Here is a 20,694-nt window from a genome sequence, read left to right as displayed (position 1 = left end):
TTTGGCCGGTCCACCGAGGCCAGTCTGCGGATTGGCCGGCCAAAGGCCGAAATCAAGCAAAGTTTCGGACTTCGACCGACCTATGGGAGGCGATATTGGCCAATGCGCGGATTGGCCGGCCAATCCGCGCATTGGCAGACTTCGGGCTTTGACCGTAACATATACACCAACAAATTTAAAAAAAAAGTAGTAATAATAATAATAATAATAATAATAATAATAATAATAATAATAATAATAATAATAATAATAATAATAATAATAATAATAATAATAATAATAATAATAATAATAATAATAATAATAATAATAATAATAATAATAATAATAATAATAATAATAATAATAATATTAATAATAATAATAATAATAATAATAATAATAATAATAATAATAATAATAATAATAATAATAATTTTAAAAAATATAACAAAAAATAATTTCTTTTTCGTTGAAATACCACCAAGGCTTCAAAATAAAGGCTGTGTTTCTAATTAAATAAATTCGTGGTTCTTAACCTGGGTCCGAGTGAACCCCAAGGGTTCGATGAGTCAGTCTCAGGGTTCGGTGGAGGTAAAGACATACACCCGACTCCTAAGTTTCACGATCGGATTTTATAAAAGTGGACGATCAAACTATTACAAATATTTAAAATAAAATTTCTCATGGGCTGCGCCCGTGAGAGTGTGATTTTTGTCAATACACGCTTTGGCGCCCATAGTTTCAGAGTGTCTAACTAAGCCACTGGTTCCCAACCTGGGGTCGCTACCGCCTTGGGGGTCGCGAAGGGCTTTTCTGGGGGGTCGCCAACTGGTATACTAAACCTAAGTAATGAGAAACAAAAAATAAATATTTAGAAGAATATCAAATAGAGAAGAAGCAAAGCGTATGCCTACTGTGCAAAGTTGTTCTCAGTCACGCGTTTATAAAATCTTCAAAACTAAAACGTCATTTGAGACGAGTCATTCGGAACACACCAAAAACGATATCGTGTTCTTTCGTCGGCATGAAGCTAGTTGCAAACGTACGTCAGAGACTTGATTAAAGTTGGTTAAACAGCTGTGGGGGTTTGTACGGATGGTGCGTTATCTAGGTTTAGGTCAAAATCGGACATTCAAAAAACAGAAACGATTTAGCTCCCTAACCACTGCGTGATTTACCAGTACGCCCTCGTCATCAAGACTCCATTGCTAGTAACAGGCGTACATTATATTTAATCTGGAGCAAAGACATTAATATAGATCACGAGGTTCTGCTTTTGTACACTACAGTACGCTGGCTGTCAAATGAATTGTTGTGAATCGTGATTCGAATTGCAATCTGAAATCAAATTGTTCTTGCAAGTGCAAAGGAAACAAGACCTTTTGATATACTTAAAACGACATAGAGTGGTTGGAGAGAGTATCATACCTAGCAGATATATTCGAACATCAACGTAAGCTTAACCTGAAGCTTCAGGGAAAATGAACGAGGATTATTACTTTCCATGATAATCTCGGGGCATTTTTATCAAAGCTGCAAAATTGGCGAAGAAAATAAATCTTGGAAATGTTGTACATTTGAGAAACTCTGCAGTGTGGTAGATGAATCTGATTGTGAGATAATTAAAATTTTGAAAGAAGCGATTTCTGGGCATCTTGAATCTCTTGAAAACGAACTGCGGCGCTATTTCTCTGAGCTGAAAGAAGAAGAATCTGCATTGACGCATTACCCATTCTCTACTTCCATTGATGTTGCCAGCATTCCCGATGAATTACAAGATGAATTTTTTGATTTGCAGAATGATTCCGCCTAAGATGAAAAACTGTTCACACAATTTTGGTGTAGTATTCACCATTCATACCCAAACGTAAAATTGATTGACTTTCGAGAATAGCCTTTCAACACTTAGCTACTCTCCGATTAAAAAAAAATTAAGAAATAAATTGAATGTTGATAATGACATAGGTTGGCGTTAACAATAACTTAACCGCGAATGTTTAGTAAATAGCATGCAATTTTACTCATCGTATTGAAACAGTTATCAAGAGTAGTTCATATTGAAAGTCTCATAGAAAATCTTATTTTAGTGCTTATTAATTTCCATACTAAATTCGGCTTTTCAATTTTATTGGGGTCGCGGGTCACTTACTTTTTATAAAAGGGGGTCGCCACTCGAAAAAGTTTGGGAACACTTAGTATCCGTTAATCTGGCATATAATAAGCGTTAAAAATTCAAAAGGCGTGACCCGAAGCTCCCCGGGCGTCCCTTTGAGAATTATGGCGCCCACGTTCGTTTTAAAAAAGGCTATACACTAAAGACACGATGGTCAACAATCAGACTCGTCCTCCGGCGCATTGTACTATTTGACTCCCCGAGCTTTTCCGTGAGTGCTAAGGCGCATATGTTCGTTTTAAAGAGTGCGATAGAATATGGATAACCTTTGCCCCGGACTATCATGTGACTTGCCGTCAGACTTTCCTTTAAGACCGCGGCAACGCGCGGTGATGAGCACAATATAATTTGCGTGCAACAAGCACATGCAAATATATAGCTTAGAGAACTGACGGAATGACACCATACGAGCGGGGTGACATCTAATGATAATTTCCTTAATCGAATCGAGTGGCGGATTGTTATATTTGAATAAATGATTGTTATGGAATTTCTGGAGGTTGTTGAGAAATCGAAAAAATAGTAAAGTTTCATTTCCGGTTATCGGACATCGCTTAAAAGTTGTCAGGTTGCTAATACTAATATATTCGTCTATTTTACTGAAACTGTACTTAAATTGTCGGTTATTTAGAAACCGATAAAACAATGACGTACTACTTCTGCATAGTAGAAGTAAAATACACACACACACACACGTGCACATTCATATGCATACGCTCACACGCAATACGAACGCACACACATACACTATGGTTAAATTTTTTTTCTCCTATGGTTTTAAAAATTTAAGATTTGTCAGTCTCTAATTCGAAATCTTGAACAATTACAATACTCCCATTATATTCCTTGTACGAAAAAGAAAAAGCATTTTTTTCAGACCGATTCCGGATAGTCTAAAGAAATTTTTTATAGCTAGTATAAAATAAACAAACTTATTTCATAGAAAGGAAAAGTTCGACAAATGGATTGTCGTGACGTCAGTTTTCCAACCATCAAAACAGATTAAAATTGACAGAGAATCTTGTTCATTGGTCGGCCACTTCGCGAACAGGTGGGGGTGTTCTATACACAAACACACACACTCAAACGCACACTCCATGAGAGGTGATACACTGATGCTGTACAGCAAAGAATAAAAACACCAACTGAAAAATGAATTGAAGAATAATTTTAAATTGATAGTTGATAAATATTTGAAACATGCCAACGTTTAAATATTTTTATAATTAAATTTGAGAAGTGCGTCAAAAATCTCATATTTTTGTGTTGAAATTCTTTCGATGTTTCAGAAATGGACGTATTGTACTTGATAGAAAAGAAAGGTTCGACAAATGGATTATCGTGACGTCAGTTTTCCAACCATCAAAACAGCTCAGGATACTGGCTCAAATTCCTGGCTGGCGTTTGGTCGTTGTCGGTGATAGAAAGACCCCGTCAAACTGGAGGTGAGAAATTGTCTTAACTGTTTAGTTCCACCTATGATGCAGTAGACTGAAAGCATAAAAACAGTGTTAACATGTAACATAATTAAATATTGAAACAATTAAAAAAAAATGTATTAGAACTCGATTGTTTTGGAAAATGACATGTAAATTTACAGAAAATATAGTTGTAATTAGTTTTCTTATTTGTCTTTCTGTTTTCTAGATATCACGATCAACAGTTTTTTCTTAGTACAATTTTTTTTGCACAGTTGTATTCTCGTTCTAGTTTTTAAAAGAGTTTTTATCGTGCTTGTCTTTCTTTATTCTTGTTTACCAGAGTTGTCTCTCTTTACTCTATTTTACCAGAGTTGTCTCTCTTTACTCTAGTTTACCAGACTTGTCTCTATTCGCCCTAGTTTACAAAAGTTGTCTCTCTTTGCTCTAGTTTCCCAGACTTTTTCTCTCTTTACTCTAGTTTACCAGGTTGTGACTATCTAAGTCTGGACACACAGAAACACCTGGGATTTTCTCTAACTGACCACCTGACTTTTGGAAGCTACGCCAGAAAGAACATTGGTTACTTGTATGCGATACTAAACGGCGCCAAGTTTATCTATGAAACTGATGATGATAACAGGTGACGTTAAATAAAAAAATAATCTAAATTTTTTTATAATTGTAAACTTTTAAAAGCAAAGAAAATAAAATTTAATAAAACAATCTTGCTCTATTTGAAAATAATTAGCACCTAAAATGAGGAAGAGATTTTATGAGCGGCCGATATATTTTTACCAATGTTAACTTATTTTAATCTATTTATTTTAAAATGTATTTAAAAGTCCATTATTATGATTGTTTTTTTTTAATTGAAAAAAATGTTTACTGTTAAACGCTGTCTATGTTTTGCATTTCTAAAAATAATTATATTTTAAGTAAAGTAAATAAAGTCGAAATGGTATTGTAAGCTTGACATCATTTAATGATATAACAAACGGCGTGTGTCATTTCAGGCCAGAAGACAACCTAGAAGGATTTGTTCTAACTCCTAGCATGTCTGGACTCATGTTTGCTGGGAACAATGTCTTTAACCCGTACACCCATTTTGGCCAGTCGACTCTATGGCCTAGAGGTTACCCACTCTCTCACATAGGCAAAAAACAGAATCGTCAGTACAAGTGAGATAACAAATATTTTTTTTGCACAATCACACAGTAAAGAATACAAAATAAATAGTGTAGTTATATTTGATGTATAATAACAACTTAATGGTCAAATATACTGAGGTTTCAAATATATATATATATATATATATATATATATATATATATATATATATATATATATAAGATGTTAGTCAATTGTATTTTAATAATTGAGGTCATTGGGGCACCTCAGTTGATTTTCTAATAATCGTTTTGCCATTCTTCTCAGTTTTTAGCAGCTCTAAGTATTTCTGCAAGTGGCAGCCAAGTCCATTTCTTTTACTACCTGAAATTGTCGTTAAAAATAAAACTTTGGAAATTTTGTAAGATTTGTTAACTGATAACTTCTTGAGAAATGTATTAATCGTCAGCTTAATTCCCTCTGTAGATTCGGCAGCAGATGGGACACGCCCACAATACAACAAGGTTTAGTCAACGGAGACCCAGACATGGACGCTATTTTTAGATTGTCTAGAAAACCCGAGTCAACCATCCTTAACGTGACCTTTGACCCTCTAGCCCCACCAGTGATTTTACCCGAGGGTGTGTTTAGCCCCTTCAACTCACAAAACACCCTGTTCCACCACGCCGCCTTCTGGGCTCTGTTTATCCCGACCACAACCACATTCCGTGTCTGCGACATCTGGCGCGGCTACTGGGCCCAGAGGCTCATGTGGGAGGTTGGAGGCAGGCTGGCATTTTTCCCGGCCAACGCCTTCCAGGAACGAAACTCACATTCGTACCTCGCGGACGCTGGGCAGGAGAAGGACATGTACTTCCACACAGAAGAACTGCTGCTGTTTCTGAGGAACTGGTCCTGTGAGGAGAGTTTCTCTTTTTTTCAGTGTGTGCTCAAGTTGACCTCAGACATGTCTGAACGTAACTTTTGGAAACACGATGACGTCAAGATGGTTAAACTTTGGTTGCAGGACCTACAGTCTATTGGCTACCCCGAACCTACGCGTGTACAATTTAGTCTGACTCTGTCAAATGACGACCGTGGTTCGCCTTACAAAACAGAAGAGCGTAGTTTTTTCACTCAGCATGCGGGAGAAAATGAATCCGCCTTAAATAACGTTCTATATTCACCATTAGAACAGCCTGCGCCAACATTTAATCTAGATTCAACTAATAAAAACAGGTTCATATTGAAAGTTGATAAAGTACTGTCAATGTGCGGAGATTTAAAGAATATTTCTCTGACCAAATCGTATTTAGGTGAAACAAAAAACGCGACATTTTTCTCTGATATCCTGCTTATCATAGTTTTCAACTTTCCCCACTACAGCAATGTCAAACATCTAGACACTATCCACAGTCTTTTATTTCCATACATCGTGTACTGCGGGGATAACCAAACCAACTTCCAACAGGAGTCGGGAGATCTGGGCAGAACTTTAACTTTTATCGAGGTCGCAGTTAACAGAGGCTATGACGGCTACATGTGTGCTGTCAAGGCTATGCAGATGGGGTACAAGGTCAAAGGTTATTTAATAGCTGGTGACGACGTTCTCTTTAAACCCTGGTCCCTGTTGGAGTTAAACAAATCCCATGGAGGTGTAACGTTTAACCAAGTAGGCTTATTGAATATATCAGAACCAAAAAACGCTTGGTCTTGGTGGAATATGAACATAGGGAGAGATTCTTATTTAAAATCGGTAGAAGATTTGAAAAACTCAATTTTTCCTTCGGACGTGAAGAATTACAGCGAGTTTCAAAGAACCACACTCACTCACACAAAGTCTAGTGCTTTCGCGCCATTTGGAATGAGCGATTTTTATTACATCCCAACTGCCCTGAGATCCTCTGCTGTTTGGTACTTCAGTAAACTCTACCAGCATCATCTATTTCTTGAAATGGCGGTACCATTCGTGATGTGTGGGTTGGAAAGTAAAGATAAAATGTTCGAAATTGCAGGGCTCAGCGTGTGGGGCGAAGAAAGAAACAAGATTGACAGCTTTTACCAAAAGATTAAATTATATATACACCCAGCGAAGTTATCTCAGACTAAGATTGTTTCAGGATATTGCAAGGATTATTTTCCTGAATTACTTGAGAAGATGTTTGGCATTAAGTAGTTGTCAAACAATATGACCCCTCAGTAAGTGGACGAAAGGAACATTATATCACTTTTTGATGACCAGGCCGTGTACAGAGCAGTGACAGAACTAGAAAAAAAACTCAGCTTTTCCTTTATCCAAAACATTTATACTCTCATATATATATATATATATATATATATATATATATATATATATATATATATATATATATATATATATATATATATATGTGTGTGTGTGTGTGTGTGTGTGTGTGTATGTGTTTGTGTGTGTTTGTGTGCTTGTTAATGTGTGTTTGTATTTTTCCAAATTAATTCTTCTATCTAGATTTGAAATTTGCTAAATCTTTAGTTACAATTTCTTTTTAAATACATTGATTTTAAACGGTTAACATATTACATTTTTTACTTTTGGAAAAGAACTTTTAAAAAAAAGGCAAAATTTAAGTACAATTTTAAGCTGCGTCTTTGCAGTATGTGTTAAAACAGCCCCTTTCAACAAAATCGCATCACATCAACTTGATCTGAAGGGCTTTTGATTAAAGTTCATTAACACAGTTATCAGCTATAGCGCCCCCCCCCCCCCATATAGTCTGTGACATAATGGCTCCTGTCAGTTGTACTTCCGGCAAATAGCTACGAATAATATGATTTGTGACAAAATATGTCCAATCATTAAAACCCATTAGGAAAAAGCCCAATCAATTCTTCTATTCATTTGTATAAAACCGAACTATTTACCACTTATTTATGCGATACATGTTTGCAAAATACAACTAGAAGAGGCGGATGGTGGGGGGGGGGGGCAGGATTTCTTTAAACTACCGCTTAGCTACAAAGTACAAAATGGTTAATGGTCTGTGCAAGGTTGACTACAAAAAATGGCGTTTGGCAGGTCTATTAGACTGAGCAATAGATGCAAAACAACGCACTTGCGCAACACTGATGTGATCGACAAAAATAAGACTATCAACTGTTTAATACCAGTAAGACAATCATGTGAATGACCACACCTTCCTGCAGCAATCATACGATTGACACCATTATAAACTTATGTTTGACACTATAAAATCAATTATATGCATGACCACACCATCCTACAACAACCAAGTGCTGGACGCCGCTCCATGTCGTTACAATATGTAACTTGCAACTTTCTTTATTGCACTATTTGTTTTTAATTAGAAATTTCCCTCTAAAATATATACAATCCCAGTAGGCCAAGATAAATTAATTTAAAATGAAAAAAAAAATATGCAAAGGTATGACGTCACACTTTCTACTTCCTCCTCCCCCCCCCCCCCCCAAATGCCGCTTCATTCACACACCGTTTTTAAATCCCGACGTCACCAGTGCGGTCTGACAGTTAACGTTTCTTTTATTGAACAAAGTAAGTTGTCAGAACCAGCCAAGAGAATCAATTAGTATCGAATGCAAGCTTATACAATGGCGACTGTCAGAATGTTTATCGTGTTAGGCGCTTTGGTTTCGCTTTGTGTTTTTTTCTTTTGTGTTTGTGTTGTGTTTGTGTTGTGTTTAAGTTGTGTTTGTGTTGTGTTTGTGTTGTGTTAAGTTTTGTTCCCAAGTTGGTACATTTAAAAAAGTTCACCGTGAGGGAGCACGGGTATGCAGCTAGTTGAAATATAACCAAGTCTTCAAAATAAAGGCTGTGTTTCTAATTTTAAAAAAGTCGTGGTTCTTAACCTGGTTTCGATTGAAAGTACATTTATCTAAATAGTAGTGTATGATTTCTTTTCTACTTTTTGTGCTTTATTACATAAAAGCTTGTTATTAAACGTTTCTTATTTTAAAAAATTCAATACTTCAATTTTTTAAATTTTCAATAGAGTTGCATGACTAAAAATCCATTATAATAGTGCGGAATAGTTGCGTAAGACAACCTACTCATTTGGACACAATTTTAATTTATTCATAAAAATTAATTAGGCAACTAATTAAGTCAAATGTGTGTCTGTGTGTGTGTGTGTATGTGTGTGAACATGATAACTTGAGTACCGTTACAGCTAGGTGGATGAACTTTCTTATGTAAGTGTTATATCTGTATCAACTTTTCAGCCGGAAGTAAAACTTATTCTACTTTCAATTTTCAAAAGCTTATACCCTGAGTACTGTTTCTGCTAGATATATGAAATTTCACACGTAATTAAGGAGATAAAATTCTCTGCCTTCCGTCAAATTTTGAGTAATTTCCGTTGACCGGAAGTAGTAATTTACGCGATTTCCGCTTTCGCAAAAAAATAAAACGAATATAAATTTATAAAGTACTATTATTCCGCAGTATTATACAGATCTTGTTTACCGTTCACATGGTGCGCAATTCTTTTTTTTTCTATGAGATTCTATTTTATTTTTAAAAGTTTAAGCAATTAAAAATGGATTAAAAATCATGTCTATATTCCGAGTTGCCATCCCCCGTAGTGTTAAATGAGAATATTCGAGAATGTTTAGGGGAGATCACTCCAGCTTTATTTCTTCTTTGGGGTCATGACGTCAGACCTTTTTTGACGATTTTTACCTCCTCCTCCCCTCGTCACAAAAAGCTAGCCCCCCCCCCCCTAAAATGACGTCACACTTCAGCCTACAACCCTCCTCAAAATTGCAGATGAATTTTTCCTAAAACATTGATATGTTTCCAAAATCGTGTCTGAAATCTGTCGAAATAGAGTATTTTAATCAATTCCTATTGCAATTTATTAAACCAGTTTTCTAAAACAGCTAAAATTCAATTTTCTAACATTGCTTTTTTATAATGCAAAAGTGGGACATCGCACCATCTGACCCCCCCCCCCCCCCTTCCCCCTCATCAAACACCGTCACAAAAATACGGACCCCCTCCCCCCTACGAGTGTGACGTCATTTATTGACGACCTCTTTTATGTTGGAGTGAGTTTAGAGTAATGAGCTTATCAATAGAACTAAAAGAAGTTTGTAATTAAAGCAAAATAACAGTATAATCAAGATGAATTATTGAATTTATTTAGTACATAATTTCAGATAATTCTCAGCTTAGTTATTTTAAAAACAATTCCTTTTTCATATAATGCTTTTTCAGTAACCATTTTTACCATCGAGAATGACGTCTTATTTGCTTGAAAACATTTTTTGAAAAAATTCAGGAAAATAATCCTTGCAATATACCGAAACAATATTAGTCTGTGATAATTTCGCTGGGTGCATATATAACTTAATCTTTTGGTAAAAGCTGTCAATCTTGTTTCTTTCTTCGCCCCACACGCTGAGCCCTGCAAGTTCGAACATTTTATCTTTACTTTCCAACCCACACATCACGAATGGTACCGCCATTTCAAGAAATAGGTGATGCTGGTAGAGTTTACTGAAGTACCAAACAGCAGATGATCTCAGGGCAGTTGGGATGTAATAAAAATCGCTCATTCCCCATGCCGCGAACGCACTAGACTTTGTGTGAGTGAGTGTGGTTCTTTGAAACTCGACGAAACTCTTCACATTCGAAGGAACGTTTGATTGTTTCAAATCTTCTATAGATTTTAAATAAGAATCTCTGCCTGTGGTCATATTCCACCAATACCAAGAGCTTTGTGGTTCTGATATATTCAATAAACCTACTTGGTTAAACGTTACACCGGCATGGGATTTGTTTAACTCCAACAGGGACCATGGTTTAAAGAGAACATCGTCACCAGCTATTAAATAACCTTTGACCTTGTACCCCATCTCCATAGCCTTGACAGCACACATGTAGCCATCGTAGCCACTGTTAACTGCGACCTCGATAAAAGTTAAAGTTCTGCCCAAATCTCCCGACTCCTGTTGGAACTTGGTTTGGTTATCCCCACAGTACACGATGTATGGAAATAAAAGACTGTGGATAGCGTCGAGATGTTTGACATTGCTGTAGTGGGGAAAGTTGAAAACTATGATCAGCAGGATATCAGAGAAAAATGATGCGTTTTTTGTTTCGCCTAAAAACGCTTTATTCAGAGAAATATTCTTCAAATCTTCGCACATTGACAAGATTTTATCCACTTTCAATATGAACCTGTTTTTATTAGTTGAATCTAGATTAAATGTTGGCGCAGGCTGTTCTAATGGTGAATATAGAACGTTATTTAAGGCGGATTCATTTTCTCCCGCATGCTGAGTGAAAAAACTACGCTCTTCTGTTTTGTAAGGCGAACCACGGTCGTCATTTGACAGAGTCAGACTAAATTGTACACGCGTAGGTTCGGGGTAGCCAATAGACTGTAGGTCCTGCAACCAAAGTTTAACCATCTTGACGTCATCGTGTTTCCAAAAGTTACGTTCAGACATGTCTGAGGTCAACTTGAGCACACACTGAAAAAAAGAGAAACTCTCCTCACAGGACCAGTTCCTCAGAAACAGCAGCAGTTCTTCTGTGTGGAAGTACATGTCCTTCTCCTGCCCAGCGTCCTCGAGGTACGAATGTGAGTTTCGTTCCTGGAAGGCGTTGGCCGGGAAAAATGCCAGCCTGCCTCCAACCTCCCACATGAGCCTCTGGGCCCAGTAGCCGCGCCAGATGTCGCAGACACGGAATGTGGTTGTGGTCGGGATAAACAGAGCCCAGAAGGCGGCGTGGTGGAACAGGGTGTTTTGGGAGTTGAAGGGGCTGAACACACCCTCGGGTAAAATCACTGGCGGGGCTAGAGGGTCAAAGGTCACGTTAAGGATTGTTGACTCGGGTTTTCTAGACAATCTAAAAATAGCGTCCATGTCTGGGTCTCCGTTGACTAAACCTTGTTGTATTGTAGGCGTGTCCCATCTGCTGCCGACTCTACAGAGAGAATTAAGCTGACGATTAATACATTTCTCAAGCAGTAAATAGTTAACGAAGCTAACAAAATTTGCAAAGTTTTATTTTTAACGACAATTTCAGGTAGTAAAAGTAGTAAACTGTGCTGACGTTAAAGAAATACTTAGAGCTGCTGAAAACCGAGAAGAATGGCAAAACGATTATTAGAAAATCAACTGAGGTGGCCCAATGACCTCAATTATTAAAAGACAATTGTCTAACATCTTATATATATATATATATATATATATATATATATATATATATATATATATATATATATATATATATATATATATATATATATATATATATATATATGGTTCCATGACAAATGATCTCAGGACAAATGATCTCAGACAAAATATCTCAGACAAAATATCTCACGGACAAATGATCTCAGGACAAATGATCTCAGGACAAATGATCTCAAGGACAAATGATCTCACGGACAAAAGATACCAGGACAAAATATATCAGGACATATGATATCATAGACAAATGATCTCAGACAAAATGTCTCAGACAAAATATCTCACAGCTAAATTTTAATAGTATGTACGATGATTGTAGTTGATTTGACTTCTTTTTATTGACTGTCAATATGGTTTTGTTTACTCTTTTTACGCATAATAATTGATTGGTATAAAATAAACTTGTTAAACTTAACAAACAAATGTGAATGGGTCTTCAGGTTCGTAACTTAAAACTGTTGTTTTTACTGCATCATCAAGACAAAAATAAAGTTTAGGTTACTTTGCTGGCAGGTACATCGTTATGATCACACATTTCCAATACTATGTGATCATGTATTGTGTGAACTTTCGCTGTAGCCTACATGTTCTTACTTGACATTTCCAAATCTCTTTGCCTGCTGCTCTACTTATGGCTTTTATAAACAGAAATTCATTAGAAACTAATGCCCTATACTCTATCTGCGAGGTAACGAAAGAGGCCTTAGCTGAGTAATCACCACTAATAATGCTTTGTATGCATGTACGCTACGACAAACTTCGCTTCGCGATGACCGCTGTCGTTTAAATAAGCATTTGTCACCTGATCACTAAGGTGTGACTGACGCATAACAATTGACTTTGGGTGCTAGTTGTATTGTCCATGGAGGGCGGATGTCTTTCAAATAAGGCATGTCTCTGCCATCAATGCTGGTGGCCACCTTGATTCCAAGTGTGTCTTTTTTGTTATTTCATTCCCTTTGATCTAGTTTCGTCCACCTCACGACGTAGGATTGTCTCATGTTTGTCAAGCACACATACGCTGTCTATCGAAACAAATTCTTTAATCTTCGCATACTATATAAGTAATCTTAATTTTAAAATGCTTAGTACAATATGGCAAATTTATACGGCAAACATTTTTTACAATTATTGTATAGGCCTATAAACAATATTAAACATAGTAAACAAAGCCATATGGCAGTCAATAAAAAAAATGTTCAGATCAACTTAAATTATCCAATACACTTTTAAAATTTTGCTGTGAGATATTTTGTCTGAGATATTTTGTCTGAGATCATTTGTCCATGATATCATTTGTCCTGATATATTTTGTCCTGGTATCTTTTGTCCGCGAGATCATTTGTCCTTGAGATCATTTGTCCTGGGATAATTTGTCCTGAGATCATTTGTCCGTGAGATATTTTGTCTGAGATATTTTGTCTGAGATCATTTGTCCTGAGATCATTTGTCCTGTCACCATATATATATATTTCAAACCTCAGCATGTTTGACCATTAAGTTCTTACACATAGAATATAACTACACTATTTATTTTGTATTCTGTACTGTGTGATTGTGCTAACATAAAATATATGTTATCTCACTTGTACTGACGATTCTGTTTTTTGCCTATGTGAGAGAGTGGGTAACCTCTAGGCCATAGAGTCGACTGCCCAAAATGGGTGTACGGATTAAAGACATTGTTCCCAACAAACATGAGTCCAGACATGCTAGGAGTTAGAACAAATCCATTGAGGTTGTCTTCCGGACTGAAATGTCAAATGCCTTGATTAAGGTTTAATAGATGTAGGACGATTTCGGATATTTTTGTAGGAGAATAGTTAATTATTGTTATAAAAATAATAATAAATTAACAATATATTATACAATTTAAAGTCTGAAAGAAATGCTCATTTTCAAAGTATAGGTAAGATAATTCAATTATTTTGCTATCATATTAATATATTTTTTACGTTGCTTTTCTCAGAGCTATGGAGCCTACTTAGTACGGTGATTGTGCCACATACTCAATGTTAAGCTTTGAAACATATATATTAACAAAAAAAAACGTCTACATTTAATTTAGTATATTATGTACGTTAACCTGTTGTCATCGTCAGTTTCATAGATAAACTTGGCGCCATTTAGAATCGCATACAGGTAGCCAATGTTCTTCCTGGCGTAACTTCCTAAAGGCAGGTGGAAAGCTAGAGAAAATCCCAGGTGTTTCTGTGTGTTCAGGCTTAGGTAGTCACAGCCTGGTAAACTAGAGTAAAGAGAGACAACTCTGGTAAACTAGAGTAAAGAGAGACAACTCTTGTAAACTAGAGTAAAGAGAGACAATTGTGGTAAAATAGAGTAAAGAGAGACAATTCTTATAAAATAGAGTAAAGAGAGACAACTGTGGTTAAGAACTAGTGTTGGATTTACAGAGAATAGCTGGATATTGCTGGTGACGAGGATAAACGAATAGAGGGGCGAAATAATTTGCTTTTCTTTTAACATAATTTCTACCATTGTTACCTCATCGTCTGGTATGAATGATTTGAATGCGTTGTTCTAATTATAACTGGCTATTTTCTTTGTGTTTTTTAAATAAAAATTTCTGTTCTGGGTCTGGCGGTCTACGGTGCAGAGTTCACCAGTTTCAGTGCCGTCGGCTCATAAAGGATAGTATGGTCAGCATTATGCCAAGTCACCAATTTTTCACTTAAGTTACCCATCAGAGCTAAGTAGACTCGGGGGACGTTCTACAGACAAGAATCCGGAATTTGAGCTCGATATTGTCGGGTTAGAAGTCGTATGCTCTATCATCCGACCACGGAGTTTTATCGATGATTCTTCTTAAATACCTCCATAAGTATCAAAATAAAACGTTAGACTTAACGTTTTAATGTGCCTTGAAACAGATACAACGAAAAATATATTTAAAAAAAACAAGTTTAGAGAGGTCATTGAACCATTCCCTACCTCCAGTTTGACGGGGTCTTTCTATCACCGACAACGACCAAACGCCAGCCAGGAATTTGAGCCAGGATCCTGAGCTGTTTTGATGGTTGGAAAACTGACGTCACGACAATCCACTTGTCGAACTTTTCCTTTCTTTCAAGTACAATACGTCTATTTCTGAAACATCGAAAAACTTTCAACACAAAAATATGACATTTTTGACGCACTTCTCAAATTTAATTATAAAAATATTTCAACGTCGGCATGTTTCAAATATTTATCAACTATCAATTTAAAATTATTCTTCAATTCATTTTTCAGTCGGTGTTTTTATTCTTTGCTGTAGTATCTGTGTCTCATCTCTCATGGAGTGTGCGTTTGAGTGTGTGTTTGTGTATAGTACATCCCCACCTGTTCGCGAAGTAACCGACCAATGAACAAGATTCCCTGTCAATTTTAATCTTTTCGGACATTGACCAAACGAGTCAGACAATGCGTTCGTTTTAATGGGTACAGTAAACTACAGATAAGATGCGTTTGTGTTTGCGTTTGTTTTTGCGTTAGGGTTTGCATTTATATTTTTGTTTGCGTTTGTGTTTGCATTTGTGTTTGCGTTTATGTTTGGGTTTCGTTTTTGGTGCGGTGTGGTTTAGAGTTACCGTTAGGGTTATGTTTGATTTTCTCAAACGTCCATATCTGCATACAGACATTTAATAGGAACAGTAATAAATTTCCTAAACCCGAGCAATGCCGGGTATATGTTGCTTAATAAACACACAAGCCACAGTTCTTTACCTATACGATTTTCACAGAGGCCAGTGCAGGGCCTGGTCGGGACGGCTAGTACATATATATATGTATGGATGTGTCATTTTATGGGTGCAGACAGAGAACAGGTTGAGGGCATTAAAATTATATTATGCGCTTTACTCCCATTCTTGATCTGAGTCATACTGTAAGCAATAATTTTCTCTAGTTTTTATGTGATATAAGTTCAAACAAGTCAAGTAAATAAAAGATTCGATTTTTGCAGCTTTGTCCATAGTATCCTCGGTTAGTGTTAGTTTTATGGTATAAAACTTAATGGACATTGATAATAAATAATAATATAATATGGGTCAATATATGTCTACGTAACTATGAAACAAAACAACCATGAGTTGTAGGGGTTGTCGATGCACGCTATTTTAATAGATATTTTCCCTACCCCTTCCCCATAACACGCCCACAAGTCGCACATAATAAATTTAAGAGTACTTTTGTAGCTTGTACGTCGATAGACAAGCTCTTGCCATAGATCAGTGGTTCTTTACCTTTTTAGAGGCACTGGACCCCATCAGTTTCATATGCGCATTCACTGAAATAGTTTTAATAGTTCTGTCAAAATCCCTGAGACTGACTTACAAAATCCCAGGGGCTCGAACGAACCAAGGTTAAAAACCACTGCTATAAATTATGGTGGGGTGGGGTAGGGTGGAGTTTAGTTTGTAGCAAAACATCATCTTTTTACTTCTGCAATTGTCCAATTGATAATTATAAAGAAAAAATATATTTTCAAACTTTGCTTTCAAAGTTTACAGATAATTAACGATACACTTCCTCACAAAACCGGATCACTTTTCAAATTGCTCTTAATCGACCAGTTTAGGGGCAGAACGGGGCTCGTTAACTGGGGACAACAACTCTTCTAGGAGAGACAACTCCAAAATCAAACAACTGCTGCCTTGTAGTTTGTTCTTGGAAGCAATTCCAAAAACAAAAGCAGGCTGAAATCGGAGTCAATGGCCCCAATGGCGCATAACCAGTTGACGAAAAGGTAGCTAATAACTGCTGATAATTCTATGATTAGCTGTGCACATATTTTATTGTAGCTGGATTTTAAAATTTAAATAATTAACAAATCAACGGCATGTTTTTTTTTAAATTAGCAAAGCGGGAGTGAGCTCCCATAACCTGTCTCGTATATTTGTTTATAACAGCAAAGGTTGAAATGGCACTTCCCGTAGAGAAGGACACTAGGTAAAGTAGGTAAGTATGTGACAAAACCACTCGAGAAAAAAAACACATACATGCGAAGAAGCGTGATATTGTGCTTGTTTTTGAGAATATTATATACAAATTATCAAATTAGGAAGGTATTTAAAAACGGAAATAGAGTAAAGAACCACTTACCGTTACCGGAAATCGTTCTTAAGTTGATAGAAACCTATGTATTATGTTTTATATTACATTTAAATTTTCGTCCACTAACTGGAACTATACTCAAGAAGCCTGAAACGGAGTGATGTAGTCTACTATTTCCGGTTACCGGAAATCGCTCAAAAGTTACTAAGAGAAGCTAAGTATAAATCTAATTCATTATTGTGAAATTTTGTCCACCTTACCTCGCCGATACTGAAAATATTGTGCACGCACTTGACAAACAGCACCTATAAGGCGCGTAAAGAAAAAAAGAAAACCGGGAAGGTCAAGGGAGACGTGGAGAAGCACAAAAGAAACGCAATTTACAAAGGCGGGACCAGTGTTTCTTCCAGGGGGGGGGGGGGGGGCGGTAGACTTTCATGGGGGGGGGGGGGGCGGACATTGTTAAAAGTACATATTTTCTATGTAAATTTCATTTCGTTCGGGGGGGGGGGGGTAGACTTTCTTCGGGGAGATGCCTAGAAGAAACTCTGGGCGGGACTTCTTGCGGGACTGCGAAAAAAAAATGCCGAGGCAGACAAATCTTTCTGTGGCGGTCCCCATATGTCTTGAGCATTTAAGGGAAAAGATAGACAGATATACCTACAACATTGCAGATAGGTCGTCTCGATTCCGATTTTTCTTGCACCATTACATAACTTCATTATTCTCAACATACTATAAAGTAAACATGTTTATTTTATAGCTAGTTTTTTTTAGATATAAATAATTTTAACAAATCCTCACTAACAACAAGCCACAATATAGAATCTAAAGACAATTTAAATTTAAAAAAAAGAATCTGAAATAAAAATGTAGGCCTAGTTAAGTTTGCCTTTCAGACATAGGCCTTAGGGATCACCCATAAATGACGTCACGTTTTTTTTGACGATTTTTACCTCCCTCCCCTTTCCCTCCGTTACACGTCGTTACAAAAAGCCAGACCCCCTCTAAAATGACGTCAAACCTCAGCATACAACCTCCCTCAAAATTGCAGTTGAATTTTTTTTAAAACATCGATATTTTTCCAAAATCTTGTCTGAAATATGTCGAAATAGAGTATTTTAATCAATTCCTATTACAATTTATTAAAACTGTTTTCTAAAACGCAAAATAACGTCTAAAATTCGTTTTCTAACATTTCTTTTCTATAAAGCAAAAGTGTGACGTCGCACCATCTGAACCCCCTCCCCCTCATCACACATCGTCACAAAATTACCGACCCCCCTCCCCCTACGAGTGTGACGTCATTTATGAACGACCCCTTACGATCCACAAGGATAGAACTCACGTTTCGTGACCCCGGCATGTAAAGGGATAGTGTGGTCAACACTATGTCAACTCACCTCCCATACCCTAACGTAAGTCCTCAGCCCTAATGGACACAGGGACGTGTTACAGTCACAAAATCCGAACCAAGTTTCGAACTCGAAACGTTCATACTAATGATGGAGCGCTCTAGCATCCGACCACGCTATCCTCTATAAACAAGTTAATTAAAAAGTCTTGTGACAATTTAAGCGCAATTTCCTTATGTTATCTAAAAATAGCTCTGTCGTAGCGTAAATCAAGAGCAGGGTTAGGAAAACCATTGGTTAGTTATTAAAACGTTCTTTATTAAAAAAAAATTTCAGTATTTTACATTTTTTATTTACAATAGAGTTACATGACTAAAAACCATTGCGCGCCTAGCTACCGAACGTGAAGGCGCAGCCATTGAACGTGATGGCGCAGCTATTGAACGTGATGACGCGTGTGGTGTGGTTGGATAAAAATGCCTACTAATTTGGTCCAAATTTTAATTAATTCAAATTTTTTTTTTTGTGACCGAACGAAAGGATATTTTTGAAAACTTTCTTCGGCACTATTGTTTTAGATTATGGCAGAAATCGATTGGTACATGTTTCAAGTCGCTAAGTGGTCTGGTTGCCGAGATATGGGCCAAAAACTGCATTTATTCGAGGTTTTTTGGCTTTTCCGGGAAATCCGTGAAAGGAACCCGGAATTTTTTGGCCTATGTTCATCCTCGTAACTTGCTTAACATATTTGCTTTTGGAACTAGTCCTCGATATTGCTTCGTTGAGGAGGAGATACGACTTAAAGCTGCGGACACACAACCATTCATACATCCAGAAATGACGGGTTAATAAACGCAATTCTCCAGAATGGAAATTGCGCTAAAAAAATAGCATAGTTGTAAAAGAAAATTCTTACATTTCATTGCTGATTGCATGTTTGAACGTGTGGGCAATGAACTTGCTCTGATCGGGATAAAACTTGAAGCTGAAGCAGTAAAGTAAAAACACACAAACAGGCGTCAAGATCACAAAAATAGACCTGATTCTGAAAGCCGACATGGTTGTGACTACATCTGATTGTGTTCCGTGTTTCGTTTCGCACTTTTTGAAATAACCCACCTCCTCTCTCACATGAAAACTGGGTAGCATTTATTGCGGAGACAAGTTACATAAAACTCGAATGATTTTATTGAACGTTCGCTCCCCTACACAAAAACATCCGGTACATGTCGACAGTAAAACTATCACTGGGGTGCATTAAACTACGTTTAAAAACAATAAAAGCCTTGACACCTACATTCATTGCAGCAGATTTAGATTTAAAAAAAAAAACAAGGAGGGATCTCCCCTAAACTTTCTCGAATATTCTAATATAACACTAAGGGGGGTGGCAACTAGGGACAAAGACAATATTTTAAATCCATTTTTAATTACTTAAACTTTTTATAATCGAATAGGATTTCGTTAAAAAAAATTGCACACTAAGTGAACGCCAAATAAAATGTGCATAATAGTGCGGGATATTATTAGTACTTTATAAATTCACATGCGTTTTTTGAGAAATCGGAAATAGCGTAAATCACTACTTCCGGCCGACTGAAATTACTCAAAATTTGAAAGAAGGCAGAGAATTTGATCATTTACTTACATGTGAAATCTCATTTATCTATCTGAAATAGTACTCAAGTTATAGGCTTTTGAAAAATTCAAAGTAGAAAAAGTTCCACTTCCGGTTATCGGAAATTGCTCAAAAGATGACACGGATCTACGCTTTTGATATAATACTTATATATAAAATTTCATCAACCTAGCTGTAACGGTACTCAAGTTATCGTGTTCACACACACACAAAGACACATACACACAGACATACGGATAAGATTGCAAAACTATGTTTTTCCGACTCAGGGAGTCCTAAAACCTCGAGATTTGCAAAAATCTCGATTTTGTTTTGTACGATTACAAGACTTTCTCTATACTTCGTATATACGAGAAAGTAAAAAAGGTACAATAACTGTTGTTCTTTTTGCTAAATCAATAGCTCGGTGTTGTCTTAATTAAAGAGTAGTCTTAGAAATAGAAAAAAATAGGCCACCCCGCAAAAAAAATTCGCTCCCCCCCCCCCTAGACTGTATGACTAAATTTAATTATTTTAACCATTTCCTAATTTAGTAATTTTAAACCTATTTCATTGCAAAGTACATCACGAGACAACAAATCACACATTTTTTTTTTACTCTAGCTCATTTCGGGCGAGATATAATCGTGTTTTAACAACTTTTTTTTTATCTCATGTATAGGCCTACCTTTTTAAAAAAAAATACTTTTATTTGTAGTTTCGCTTGTAGTTGTACCCGCCTAAAATTGTAAAATAGAG

At 36.5% G+C, this 20,694-nt stretch overlaps 3 protein-coding genes across 3 annotated transcripts in view; 1 reads left to right on the top strand and 2 right to left on the bottom strand.

Annotated features, from left to right (window-relative positions):
• The window catches only part of LOC131956388 (uncharacterized), an 8,416-nt gene extending 1,460 nt beyond the window's left edge, over positions 1-6,956 (top strand). Inside the window, exons 2-5 of the mRNA XM_059320786.1 lie at positions 3,445-3,600; positions 4,055-4,216; positions 4,590-4,754; positions 5,170-6,956. Of these exons, the coding sequence (XP_059176769.1) occupies positions 4,630-4,754; positions 5,170-6,859 (1,815 nt within the window). The 5' untranslated portion in view covers positions 3,445-3,600; positions 4,055-4,216; positions 4,590-4,629 and the 3' untranslated portion in view covers positions 6,860-6,956. The remainder of the gene's footprint in view (positions 1-3,444; positions 3,601-4,054; positions 4,217-4,589; positions 4,755-5,169) is intronic.
• Positions 6,957-9,837: 2,881 nt separating this feature from the next.
• On the bottom strand, positions 9,838-13,394 carry LOC131956380 (uncharacterized). The gene is made up of 2 exons (XM_059320774.1): positions 13,387-13,394; positions 9,838-11,635 (listed from the first exon to the last, which is right to left on the bottom strand). The coding sequence occupies exons 1-2, from the start codon at positions 13,392-13,394 to the stop codon at positions 9,946-9,948; spliced, it is 1,698 nt and encodes a 565-aa protein (XP_059176757.1). The 3' UTR covers positions 9,838-9,945.
• Positions 13,395-13,489: 95 nt separating this feature from the next.
• On the bottom strand, positions 13,490-19,456 carry LOC131956379 (uncharacterized). The gene is made up of 4 exons (XM_059320773.1): positions 19,234-19,456; positions 14,860-15,015; positions 13,994-14,155; positions 13,490-13,658 (listed from the first exon to the last, which is right to left on the bottom strand). The coding sequence occupies exons 1-4, from the start codon at positions 19,374-19,376 to the stop codon at positions 13,490-13,492; spliced, it is 630 nt and encodes a 209-aa protein (XP_059176756.1). The 5' UTR covers positions 19,377-19,456.
• Between the last annotated feature and the right edge of the window lie 1,238 nt (positions 19,457-20,694).

Source organism: Physella acuta, unplaced genomic scaffold (genome assembly GCF_028476545.2).
Source record: "Physella acuta isolate Inbredline_101_S28 unplaced genomic scaffold, ASM2847654v3 ptg001146l, whole genome shotgun sequence".
NCBI lineage: Eukaryota > Metazoa > Mollusca > Gastropoda > Physidae > Physella > Physella acuta.
Note: the sequence above shows the minus strand (reverse complement) of the source record. Positions and strands in the feature narration are given on the sequence as shown.

Excerpts from the sequence above, each read along its gene's own strand:
- LOC131956379 (XM_059320773.1), bottom strand. The coding sequence starts at position 19,376 with ATGTCGGCTTTCAGAATCAGGTCTATTTTTGTGATCTTGACGCCTGTT. Across the intron at positions 14,156-14,859 it reads AAGACCCCGTCAAACTGGAG|TTTACCAGGCTGTGACTACC; the intron begins GTAGGGAATGGT and ends TCTTTACTCTAG. Across the intron at positions 13,659-13,993 it reads GAAACTGACGATGACAACAG|TCCGGAAGACAACCTCAATG; the intron begins GTTAACGTACAT and ends TTGACATTTCAG.